The sequence below is a fragment of the Vigna unguiculata genome, chromosome 3 (assembly GCF_004118075.2).
Source record: "Vigna unguiculata cultivar IT97K-499-35 chromosome 3, ASM411807v1, whole genome shotgun sequence".
In the NCBI taxonomy this organism is placed as follows: domain Eukaryota; kingdom Viridiplantae; phylum Streptophyta; class Magnoliopsida; order Fabales; family Fabaceae; genus Vigna; species Vigna unguiculata.
In genome coordinates, this window is record NC_040281.1 from 29,275,051 (window position 1) to 29,288,721 (window position 13,671).

The 13,671-nt window shown below is 32.7% G+C and overlaps 1 protein-coding gene across 1 annotated transcript; it reads left to right on the forward strand.

Moving 5' to 3' along the window:
• Window positions 1–5,587: 5,587 nt before the first annotated feature.
• On the forward strand, window positions 5,588–10,654 carry LOC114178457 (transcription factor Pur-alpha 1). Its single transcript, XM_028064376.1, has 5 exons — window positions 5,588–6,273; window positions 6,345–6,392; window positions 9,602–9,742; window positions 9,846–10,088; window positions 10,180–10,654. The coding sequence occupies exons 1-5, from the start codon at window positions 6,004–6,006 to the stop codon at window positions 10,330–10,332; spliced, it is 855 nt and encodes a 284-aa protein (XP_027920177.1). The 5' UTR covers window positions 5,588–6,003; the 3' UTR covers window positions 10,333–10,654.
• Window positions 10,655–13,671: the final 3,017 nt, after the last annotated feature.

A 13,671-nucleotide genomic window follows, 5' to 3' on the forward strand; every position in this document is an offset into this window, starting at 1 on the left:
TTAATTTAACAATAATCTCTAGATAACCAATGAAGAATCTTATTTAGAAAAAGCAGTGGAATTGACCTATTTACTATTACTGTGTTTACAATCTTCCGTGTCATTTTCTTTGCATATCAAAACCCCCTATTTTTATAATTGCTAATTGCATTTTTAAGAATCAAATATTTGAGATCAATTCCGTATTCGTTGTGAGACGACTCAGGGTTATCTTAACCCTAACTATTTTCTTCACTACAAACTGGCAATACTGAAGTTGCTAAAGTAGTGGTAATTTGATCGCCCAACGACAGCGATATCAGTTAGGTTTTTGTAAAGACATCCTTAGGTATCTTTTATTTGCTTAGAGGCCCCTAAACTCTTCTATATAAGGGGTGCTCCTAGACATGTAAAAGGGTTGAACATTTTGAAGTAAAAACACTCTTGTGTCTCAACCATTTGTGAGAGTTTCCTCCCTTGGGAGTGAATACTTCGAAGCCTTATCTTGCATAGCAAGTGGCGGCACACATCCACTCATCTTCAAGGTTGTCATGGCTTCTAGCTTAGCCTTGTAGTAGCGTGCTTCTCACATTTTTACCATTTCTTTTCTTTCCATTTTATGTTTTCTTCTTCCTTTAATTGTTCTTGGTTTTCTATGGTTTATGTGCTTTCCATTTCCTTTTTGTTTTGAATCAATCCATCATCTTCTTCTCTTGAGCTTTGTGAAAGGAACCTTCACATCTAGATAGCTTGCTATCTTAATGTCCAGTGGGGATTTCACTTAGCTTTCTTAATCAACTCACACCATATTCAATAATCTTAAAAAGGAACAAGATAATCCTTCATCAGCCTAGGTATAATACATAAATGATTCGAGCTCTTGTTTCATTGAGTTGGTTGACCACTTCCCATGCTATTGTGTTAGCTCTTCCAGTGGTCACCATTGCACCTACGACAGTTGTGGAGGAGGACATTGGCAAGCAAAAGCTTTTGGGTCGGGGTTAGGCCAACTTAAATAAAAAAGAGAAAGGATAAGTTCCCTCCGATCTTAGATCTCGAGTATTATTGGGTGCTTGAGGATGTTGCTTTTTGTTTTTCTATTTTTACAGCTTAAGAGTCTATTGATGAGTTTGGTTCAAGCTTTAGTATATGTTATAATGACATGACCAACAATATAATTGAGTTATGTAATGTGGATAATAGGGTTTCCATGAAGCCTGAAGTTGACAAGGAGAACTTTACTTTTGTTTATGAATGCTTTTTCAAAGAGCTCAATGTATCCTTTTGAGTGTAGGATGTTATTAGTTATAAATGTCACTCTTAGTTAATTGCACCCGAATAGTTGGACCTTTCTTAAATCATTCCAAAGGAGAGGAAAAACCTCAACACTAGAGCTCGTCGATGCTTATTATATAGAATGAAGCATGCTTTTGTCTTATCATCAAGTAGAGTCACGCTGAGTAAGAAACTCATGATTGGTGACATCCAACTAGTTTTACCAAGGTTAACCTACAAAATGTCTTAGTGGTCCTAGATGGGAGAGATTATGGTCACTTGAATGAGGGTTCAATGATGCCCTGTTTTCTTTATACTAACCAACTTAGACAAACTTTTAGCTCTATCATTTTACTCTTGAGGTACATGTAAAATATTGAATTCTTTGAACTTAACTATGTGAACTTTGGTTATGTGGAAATAATTTTGAAGTATAAGCTCTCTTGTTTGGTAATCTCCATTAATCTAGCATGTGGCCAATTGAGTCGCTTAGGCATCACAACTTCTTTACTCCTATTTCTAGTGCTAATTGAAGTCACGTGATTAAAGCTTCGTACTCTATTTGATTATTCAAGGTGTTGAAGGCAAATTGAAGTTTTATATATGCTTGGGAATTGTGATGGATTTTGGGGTGGTGTCATGGAATGTTTCAATTGTGATGCATTCGAATATCGTATTCAACATTTTGAAGTAGCTTATTTACTATGACATGTATTTGTTGAATATGTAAAGAATGTGCATGCAATTTCACATAAAGAAAATTTTATTAATGAGTCCATGTCAAATTTGGTGCATTTAGGAAATGCAACAAGTAACATGTATATATTTTGTTTCTGCTATGGTTAATTTGTGTGCCAAAATTGTTCCTAATTATGCATTTATTTTTGGGTAGAAGTTGCTCATTCTAACTTAGTGTAGATATAATTACATGTAGTGATTACAATGTATGATAGAAGAAACCATCTTATCAACACTAATTCAGTACAAATAATAATTTAAAGCACTTACTACAACGTGGTGCGCCTATTGTGCATCTCCAACATTCAGATTTTAAAGAGAAAAGGAAGGTTTTACATGGAGTAAATCAAGCTTAACCATTTGGATCATATATGGATTTGATACTAATTGAAACCACTCCATATCTCTAACCCCACACGTAAATGAGTGTGTCACCTCAATGAAATCCATAATCAGGTGTAGATTATTCAACTACGTATTGGATCCCTTATGAGAAGACAACACGGATTGGGAGTGGGGGTGGGGGTGGGGGGTGAGTGATATGCAATTACTTATACCGGTGCAACACATATTCTAGGCGATGAAGATGCATACAAGTTCCTATGCGAATGTACCAAGAAAAAAATGAAAATTCACTCAAAGGACATGTTTAGGTCATACAACCTCCATTTAACTATATTTAGGGTAAAACTATCTAGTTAGAACCTAATTGTTCCAAGTGCATGTATTCATACTAGTGCAACACACATTTTGGAAGATGATGATGTATACAAGTTCCTAGGTGAATATACCAAGAGAAAAATGGACATCCACTCAAATGAGATGTTTTTATGATTGACCACATATATGTTTATACATGGAACATCCTAAACATAATTTAGACTTAAATCCCTAAAATAAATACGAGGGAAGTGTGCTCATACCCATGCTTGTCGCAATATCAAGTATTAACTAATGTATCAACATAACTATAATTTCATAATAGGAAATAATTGTAAAAGATGTCAATGATAAAATTACTCACCATTAACAATGGGGTATAACTAGTGAACTACTTTATTTGTAGAAAGCTACCATCCACAAACTACTCATATATATGGGTTAATGTGACTGCTCCCTAACTATTCATCGTGTAACCTAGGATCATTAAAGAGTCTCAAGTACAAAACAATAAATGACATGGCACTCTTGTTTGAAAAAATAGTGCATCCCATGAGATGTAAAAATATGCATTGACAATAAATTATTATATTTAGTGTGAATAACATTCCTTATATACATTGCAAAACCAACTAAGTAGCATGTCCACCATAGCAGTGCTTAGGTTTTTTTTAGGCATTGCATTGCTTTACTCCAAGTAGCTCTATCAGAACTTGTGTTGCAATAGTCACATCCAAAGTGACATACATGTTAAATTGTCCCAAATTGTTGCATTATTGGGATGTGAAGTCGTGATGACACATAATCTAATGTGATGATTATTTGAACAACCACTGTATGGAAGTTGTTGGTCTCCAGTGCTACCTTTTCACAAACATTGGTAATAACATCTTTCTAAAATGTCATAATTGGGAGCGTAAAGGGGTAAAAATCCAAAATTCTTAACTACAACCTTAATATGATTGCATGATACCCCCAAACATATTCAGTTTTAATCCACGAGACACCAAATTCAACTTGATTTTATTAAATAATAGATGATTCACTCATAAGTAGACATTTGAATATTCTACCAAAAAGTCATCATAATGCCAAGTTCTGTTTACTTAACAAGTTTGCTAGTGTGATGCAAAAGATTTACTCTTAAGATAATATGATTAGACTCATGTCACTGATACTAAATCTATTCATGGTTTGATAAATTGCAAGAACTTCAAGTAATTTAAGACACATGTTTAAAGTTTTGGATGCAAGACAGAAATATCTAACAAGTCTTAAAATATGCTAGGTGTAGCAAGCTCTCAAGAACATCCAAAAGCGTGTCAAGACTAATACGACCAAGCCATCACCAGTAGAAGATATTTAAATGTTATATTTTCATACACATAGAAGATTATCTCATTCCATAGGTGAATCCTCATTGTTTCCATAAAAGATTATAACATTCGCACAACCTTAAAGTATTGTATACTCATTTTAATATGGTCAATACACTATTAGTAGTTACACAAATAAAAGTCTGTCCTTCATCGAGAAAAAGTGTGCAACAAAAAAAATGTCAACATAAATATTAACAAACTCTAAAAAGGTTTTGACACAAGTGACAAAGTAGAATTAGTTGATCATAAAGAACTTTTTGTGCCTTCTATAGATAAATATAGCATCATACAAATTTCTTTAATACTATTGTAATTTTCTAGATGTAATATGTAATGAAAGTTATTTTAAATATTTCACATGCAACAATTATTAAAATAAAACATTAAATTTCTTTAAACGTTTCTGTAATTTCCTATTTTTCTTCTTAATCTTTTGTTATCTTTTATTCTTTTATATATAGGTGAATCTTTATGGTCTTTTTCTCGAGGTTAGCTGGATTTAATGTAGCTTATGGATATTTGATTTGCAAATTTTTTATGAAACTTTGAATATGTATTTTTATTCCATTCTATTTTCTTAAACCTTCTTAAAAAAATTGATCTATTTTGTTAATGCATGTCAACCTTTTTTCTATATCGAAGTGCTGAGAATCTAACAATTCTTTTTACCATGGATTGCATGGTCATTACTGTTAGGAAGTTAAATCTTGATTCTCATTCCTATTTATTTGTAAAAATAAATTAAACTTGTTAACTTGTGATTGAAATAAGCTGCAAAATATAATAGAGAAAGGAGAGATAAAATTGAGTTAAAATAGAGAAATACGAATTTTATCTGAAATAAATTAATTCCTAATCCTAACGTTTTTTCTAATTGAATTAAATTAAATTAACTTTCTTTCATTCTTTTGTTTTTGCACCCTAAATTAGAAACCCGAAAAGCATATAATATTTCATTTTTTTTTCTAATTTTTAACCTTTCTTTTGTCTAGGCTAATAAACTGCAAGCCATATTTTTTATTTTCTCTGAAAAATAATTTTAATAAATTGGAGCCACCTTCAAATAGTCGAAAACGATATCCAATCTCTTATTTTTTAATAATTATTTGCAACAACGGGCTATACTTGGCTAGGCCCCATCTCCTTTTACATTTCAATCAATTCAATAACTTATAACTTTTATCTATTTTTATTTTCTAAATGTCTTTTCTCATTTCTTTCTGTTGCACCTTTTTCTTTTATATTCTCTGAACATCAAAACTGACAATATAATAAATCTTAAATATAACTTATATATTTATGATAGATTTTGACTATAACAAAACTCACATATTAAATAATATTCATTTTATGAAAATATTTAAAGGTAGCAGTGAACATAAATTAAATATACTAATATTATCTCTATATTTGCGAAGGTTATATAACTCCCTTAGTTTAAAAAATATATTTTTTGCTTTGTTTTCACATCCTTCCTTCTTCGCAATCATATTCTAAATGGAACCATGTTTCTGAATGGATAGATATGATGAGGGCTTTTTAAGTTTTAATATAATTTTCACATCTTAGAGTCACACATGCGTTTTTCTTTTTCATGTGTATAAAAATTGGGTTTGGGTGTTTTCTTTGACTTTTGGCTAAATTTGATGAATTTATGATAGAAACTTAGAAACCCAGTAAGTAATTCCCAATTGCCACTAATTGACTCGTGCGGTGAAAAGATCCCATCAGGTGGATCTGCGAAGCGAGAGAGGCTTCGTTTAACCATCCAACGGCTCCAAATCGGAGAAAGCGAAAACGTCTCCACATCGGAGAAAACGAAAACGTCTCCAATTCATGACTTCGTCGTGAGTGAGTGTAACCGTCGTTACAATTGAAGTGAAACTCGCGACCCAAACCCTCATGCGTGCTTAGCTAGTTACTCGCCCACCCAGATCTGTTGCGACCACATCCAGATTTGTTATTGGCGGCGATGGAGGGCAACTCCGGTGGCGGCGGCGGCGGCGGGAACGACGTCGAATTGCTGTGCAAAACACTGCAGGTCGAACACAAGCTGTTCTACTTCGATCTGAAAGAGAACCCTCGCGGCCGTTACCTTAAGATTTCCGAGAAGACTTCCGCCACTAGGTCGACCATCATCGTGCCTTTCTCCGGCATTTCCTGGTTCCTCGATCTCTTCAATTACTACGTTAATTCCGAAGATCAAGACCTCTTCAGCAAGGAATTGCAGCTCGACACCAAGGTAATCCAACCCAACCTCTTTACTTGACTCTTTTCCTTGCTTCTCCCTAACATTTTTTTTTTTTGGTTTAGGTTTTCTACTTCGACATTGGTGAGAACCGGAGGGGGCGTTTCTTGAAGGTACTCAATTCCCTTTCTTTTATGCTCGAATTGAAATGGAAAAATGTTCGACATATACCTTTTTTTTGGGGTGAAGAAAGAGAGGGAAACCGTGTGTAGAAAGTGAGGATAACTGAAGAGAGAAAAGACGTGACGGAAAATAAAAAAAGAGGTGGAAAGGAAAAATGAGGTGGAATTGAGATGAAGTAGAAGTTGAGTAGTGTGTGATAACAATAACTATATTCTAATCGCTTGCCTTGGCTTCGATGGCTACTAGTTAAGCTTTTGAGCGAATTGTATTGCATTTTTTAACCTAATTATTTGCTGCTTTTTAATATTTGTGGCTGTGGTATTTTTGGTAAAAGATGGATAATAGTGGTGGTCTCAAAATGATGGTTCCTTCTTGGAATGGTTTACTTCTATTGTCGAAAATTAGAATAGGGCTGTGTGTGTATATATGTCTGAATTTAAGATAATTTTTAATATTTGTTTGTTGGTTTATATACTCTGGATGTTTATGTGGGGAAGCTTTTTCTTATTGTCATGGAATGAAGGGAAAAATATCTAGGGATATATGTGTTTTCGTGAGACACAAGGAAATTTAATTATTATAGTGAAGCTGTTAATTAACATATACAAAAGAGGCAGAAAATGAGGAAGAGGAAGGGTGGAGAGCCATAACAGGGTGGGACTTGGGGCATTAATAACCTTAGGATTTTGAACGAGGATTTATTATCATAAAGTAGAAAACGGAAACAAATTTTAATTTGGTTTGTGTGATAAAGTCTGGGTATCTTGTTAGGCATTCCTATTTTGGTTGCTTGAAATGTATAACGTTGCTGCTGTAAGCCCTAGGAATTTCAGAGCCTTCTTGGATATAATAAATAGAGAGAACTATTTGTGCTTTGTGGACATTTAGTTGAACTATCATGGTAGCAGTGGAAACAAAATTCTTGCATGCCAAGATCTTGGTTTTATATGGCTTGGACTCTGTAAGTAAAGCCTTGATTACAATGAGAAAGAGAGAACTCATTACAGGGAAGATTTTGTAGAAATCATGCCATTGGGAATTTCTGATCTGTCATAGGCGTCAACTTTTGAATCATAGTTAGATGTGTGGTTAATAGCTTTTGGTTTGTCTTGCTTCTTTGGGAGTTTTTTATGAAAAAAATGCTAAAATCCATTATCAAGTTTGGCCTTCTTTTAAAGACACTCCCATAACCTCCAACTCACGCTACTTATACTATACTTATACAATTTTTTAATCAGGAACTTGTGTTTTCAACACATCAGGCTTTTATTGCCTTCCTCCCGCACATCCTCTAAAGCCTTTTCCTCTTTTAATTTCTATATAGAATGTGAAACATAGGTATTGAGTTTGAATACTCATAACCTTGAGAAGTATTATTACATGGAGGGATATATATTGTTGATACACTATTTTGGGTTTGGTACATTTTTATATTAAAATATGTAGTATTATGAATTAAAATTAACTTAAAATATTAAATAGGGCATAATTTGCATGAGAGTTTTGAGTTTCAACACACTTAAATGAAATCTTAAATTAGAAAATAAAAAACAAATATGCTGTTAGAGACAGATATGAAAAGAAGGCACCGCCAACTGTATATTGATATTATAAAATACTGTCAATATGTAATGGATGATTAATCTCCTCAAAAGCCCAATGGGGGGAGTGAACTGGGTTTTGCTGTGAATAAATCAAGAAATTCTGCCCGTGTTTGGGTTGGGTTGGATTATTTTTGTGGAAATAATATTTTTTTCCCAATGCTCTTGTAGGATCCTGGCAAAATAATTTTTTTCTTTTCCCTCCAAAATAAGCTAAATCAAACATGCGCATGCTCCTTTATGCCCAGTGCATTATGTCTTCAATCTTATTATCTGAGTAAAATCTGCCATTATTTATGGGTTGCCCATTTTTATTCTCAGGGCATGTTTGGATTAGTTACGAAAATTGAATTATTTCAATAATTGATTATATGTATAATTATAAACAGCATAAATTTGCTATGATTGTAAGTTATTTTATTTGGATGCCAGGCAATATAAAATCAGCTTCATAAGAAAAAAAGGTATGTATGAAGCTGTAAAGGAGAAAGGATGTTGAAAAATAAATATAGGACATAAATTTTATGATTCGTAAAATCAGCTTATTTTCAGGAAAAGAATTTCCTACTAATTTCAGTGGCTGTCCCCAACAAGCAGATGAAATTACAAAAAGTTCCTAAAAATGTTGAAATTTTAAAAATGCATCTTTCCGAAATAGGTTCTTATTCTTATTGCCAAATCGGTGTTCATATTTCAGACTTGTCCTTGTGTAGCCGAGTGCTTACAATGTCAATATGAGGGTGGGAAGGTTGTTGAAGACCAGAAAATTTATATTGGAAGCTTTTAGATTTTCGTATTGTTGGGTGTTATTTGTTTCTACACGTAGAATTGCAAAATGAGAAAACATGTATGGATTTTTGGTGTAACAGCTTTTATTATTCACCCCAAACAATTAAACAAAATCAAAGTTTAGAGTATGCATAACCGAGGAACATAGGAAGAACACTAAACCAATCTGACTACGAGACAGTAGCTATGCTGTCAACTACTATATTCTGCAATCTCTTTATCTTTTTTATTGGTCCCTGTTAATAGTTTGCATTTGAATTTGCCAAAAGTATCTCCTTAATCCTTTGTTTGGAAGAGAGGAGATAAATAAAATGGTGTGGGTCCCACAACTTTTTATTTCTACCTCAAATGGGTGGAAAGTAGTAATTACCTCTAAAAATCATAATCCATTTCTAATCCCTAATAATTTATAATTGATTACCTTCTAATCTTTTTATTATTTTTCCTATTTTTCTCTTTTATAATTCTTTTCTTTTTCTCTTATACTAAACATCATTATTTCCAGTCTAATTCTCATTGAAGTTTACTGTATTTCTCTCTTTCCTATTTCTTGCCTATTTTCCTTCGTACCAAACACAGCTAAAAAGAAATCTGCACAAACTTCTGCAAACAAATCTTACAATTGGTGCTTTATATCAACCAGAAAATGTTTTAATGAAGCAACATGAAGTCCCTCAAAACCTGTTACCCTGTTTTTCATCAGTTTGGGCCTCCATATTTACATTATTTCGGAACTTCTATCTTATGATGAATATTTATCCATATGCATATTTATTTCAAGATTCTGATTCTTATTTATTATTTTGAAGGTGTCTGAAGCTTCTGTCAGCAGAAACCGTAGCACTATAATTGTTCCTGCTGGAAGCTCTAGGGATGAAGGATGGGCAGCATTCAGGAACATTTTGGCTGAGATCAATGAAGCCTCAAGGCTTTTCATTCTACCCAATCAGGTGTCCTTTAGAAATCATACATTTTTCCTGTCTTAGACACAACAATAGTCGAAGCTATTTTTTATTTGTTTCATCTTATTTGTTTGTTTGCATTCCACTATAGCAAAATTCTGAATCCTCAGAGCGTCTTGTCGGACTTTCGGATGATGTTGGTGCTGGCTTCATATCTGGTCATAGTAGTCAACCTGCCACTTCTTCTGAGTTGAATGTGGACAGGTCTGTTGATTTACCTCCCCAGGATGAAATTGGTAACTTGGGGGTCTCGAAAGTGATCAGGGCTGATCAAAAAAGATTCTTCTTTGATCTTGGAAGCAATAATAGGGGTCATTTCTTAAGAATATCTGAGGTGTGTGTCATTATCTTTTTTGTCTTTTTCCTTTGTTTTATATACCGCGGGAAGAGGAATTTCTGCTGTAAATTCTTGTTAATTATTGCAGGTCGCCGGTTCTGATCGATCCTCCATCATTCTTCCCCTGTCAGGGCTCAAGCAGTTTCATGAGATTGTTGGTCACTTTGTGGAAATCACAAAGGACCGAATTGAGGGAATGACAGTTGCTAATGTTCGCACAGTTGATCCCCCTCAAAGATGAATGCTAACTTGGGGTATTCTGCGACAATAATTAGTCCCTCTGCCAAGGTTTCAATTGGATAAGAATGGGTGTTGTCTGAGTCTGATTTGTGCTATTTTATTTTATTTTCCCTTAGCCTCCTCTTTCTCATATTGTTCTTCCATTAATGCTTTTGAAATAATGCAAACTCTGGTTGGTCAGCAGAATAATTTGAATTGCTTGGCAAGGTTAATATATGAATAGGAATAACGGAAGAAAAAAGGATCAGAAACTTGTACTTGTTTGGATAGTTTGGCACCCAAGCTACAATCTGTAATAATGTTTGATTGTTTATTTTGCCTTCCTTGCGCAGATTTCACATGGATTTAAGTTCTCATGCATGATGAGGTTTTTCAACCACGCATGCCTATCATATATAGGTTGGTGATTTAGCTATCTTTTGTAGGGTTCGGTTTCATCTAGCATGTACTTTGCTTTCATAGTGATATCTGTTTTATCTGTTTCGTCTTTCTTGAACATACCCCTTGGATGGAGAGATGGAGGGAATGCACTTGGGAGTTAAAGCAGCTATAGTTGCATGAAAGAATTTAAGATTATCAATGCATTTAGGTTATCCTGATTGGGAAAATGTGGATATCGGTATGAATTAAAATTATGAGAACATTGCTATCAACAAAAAAAATAACGTTTTTTTTCCATTACTTTCTATTTACCCTTTATTCGGATTTGGATAATGTTTGTATAGTTTTGTGTCACCGTTTCTCGATCAATGTCGTTTTCACAAATTTTACAGTAACATATAACAAACATTTTTTTCTTGATACATACCATAATAGTACCCATTTTAAAGATTATATTCTTTATCTTTCTACAATGGAGATCCTTATATTTTACCTTTTTCCAAACGAATTAGTCAACTATAATTTGTTTTTTGAATAGTCTTTTTGTAATACATTATGAGTATTATATACATTATACATAATTAGTATTATTATTTATCATTTTTATTATTATTCTTCCTACATGCATACATACAGTTAAATGGACTTCAATTTGATAGTTGGTTCTTAAAATTTTGAATTATACATCATTTTATTTCTTTTTGTTTAATTTATTTTAAATTGATTTATTTAGTTTATTTAATTTTACTTCTAGTTACGCACTAGTTCTATATATTTATTTAATTTAATTAAATTTAACCTCTAGTTATACATTAATTCTATTTATTTGATTAATTTAATTCATTTTCTGTTACGTATTAGTCCTGTCTATTTATTTTATATACTTTTATCTCCAATGATGAATTGATCCTATTTTTGTTTATTTTATTTAATTTATCTTTGATTACTTATTGGTCTTATTTATTCATTTTATTTATCTTCAGTTCTGCATCTTATTATATTTGTTTATAACATTCTAATCCATATATAATTATTTGTTTAAATTTCTTGTTTAAATTCTTATTTTATTGTATCATTATTTTATAATTCGAAAAATATAAAAATAAAGTAAAAGTAAGCATGATTTTATTCAATGAGCTTAGATAAAAGAAAATTACCTATATGTTTTCTTGATATTTTATATTCTTTGTGTATGGTGTATATATTATTGGTCAAGAATGACATAACTTGATAGTCATCACATTTTATGATATTTGAAAATGTTCAAGAGTATGTTAGTTAAGAAAGATTAAGTTTGCTTTTAATGTGTTGAGATCAAACTAATGTCAAAGTTTTTGTATTTGGAAAGTCACAGTTTAGTACACTGCGAAATAAGAGGATGAGACCATGGTGGGTTTAAGAAAGTTTTACCAAGTAGGTGAATATCTGTAAAGTTTAGAAGATCGTCTTGGACTAGGATATTCATAAACCAAACTTGGTACTATCGGACACCTGCTTGACATCGTCAAAGTTAGGCAGTGAGTACAAATTTCTTTTATAGGATGATAAATGGCTAATATTATCAAGAAAGAAATAAATATGATTGTAATATTTTAATGAGAAATACTCAATTACTTAATCACTTCCCAAAGTAACTTTTGATGTTCATAGTGGATTATTAGAAGTGGAATATGGATTCATATGTGTGATAAAATAAGATTGAGTCTTGTAGTTGTAAATAAAATTCTAGGCCCTTAATGTTTGTATTGTTTGTTGAGTTTATTAAGATTAATATTTAAGGCTTTCAAAGACCTCATTCCTTTCATATTTTTCTTTCATATGTACCTGTTGCATGAGTAGAATAGGAACCTACTCAGTAAGAATTGTTTGGGAAATTGTTGGATCTTCTGAAGATTGATTCATGGATAATTTATATTAATACCCCTAAGAGATATTAAATATATTGATGATCTTCTATTTTAATGTAGAACTTTTAATATTGTACAAAATATAAATTTTTGTAATATTTTATGAGCAATTACAAAAATGTAAAATATTAACATATGTATGGATGTGAAGTTATATTATTATTATTATTTCTCTCCAGAAAAATATTATTGTATAAAAAAAATATTTCATTTATATAATAGTTAGGGCATTACAAATAATTCTATGATCATATTGGTAGAAGTTGTCATGTTTATAGGTAAAAACCTAACAAAGGTGTCACGAGACACCACTATTTTTGATAGGAACAATGGCATTTCATTGTATAGACACATGGCTCATGTGAGGAAGATTGCGTAGGAAACTTGGAGCTAAATATATTTGTTGTGCAATTATAAATAATATAATTCAAAACACCCACTCATTGTGTGTATGTATGTGTGTGTATAATTGATTATGCTTTAAAAAAAATTGGTATATGTTTAGATTGTGCATGGATGAGAAAAAAACATGACATGTATGAATTTTTGGACCCTTAACTCTTTACCTGAGGGACAATAAAAAAACATAAATATAAATGTACATCACCAACAACTTGGTCAAATGGGAAAACAAATTATTTCACTTTATATATTCATAGGTGTACCACACCTAGCCGGTTCCGCCATCTTATCATACCAACACATATCACCCTTGACCGACAACTCATATCGGACAAGACTGGGGGACTGGTGTACCACACCTAGCCAAACTCAACCAAATAAGTAAACAATGCATATACCAAGGCAGCCAAGTACTCAGCCTAGGCCGAGTCAGCCTAACTTGTACCAGTTCTAACCTAAACATCTAGAGGAACAACCTGCACCTCATATAACCAACATAAGCCGTCAAGGTAAGTAGACAGCCTAGACCGGTTACTCCAACAGACCCGGTAAGATTAAAGCCCAGGCCGACCACTCCAATAAACTTAGTGAAAATAGAAGCCCCTGCGTTCAATAGGTCTAAGGGACTTGGGTTAGGGCCCAGGCCCACT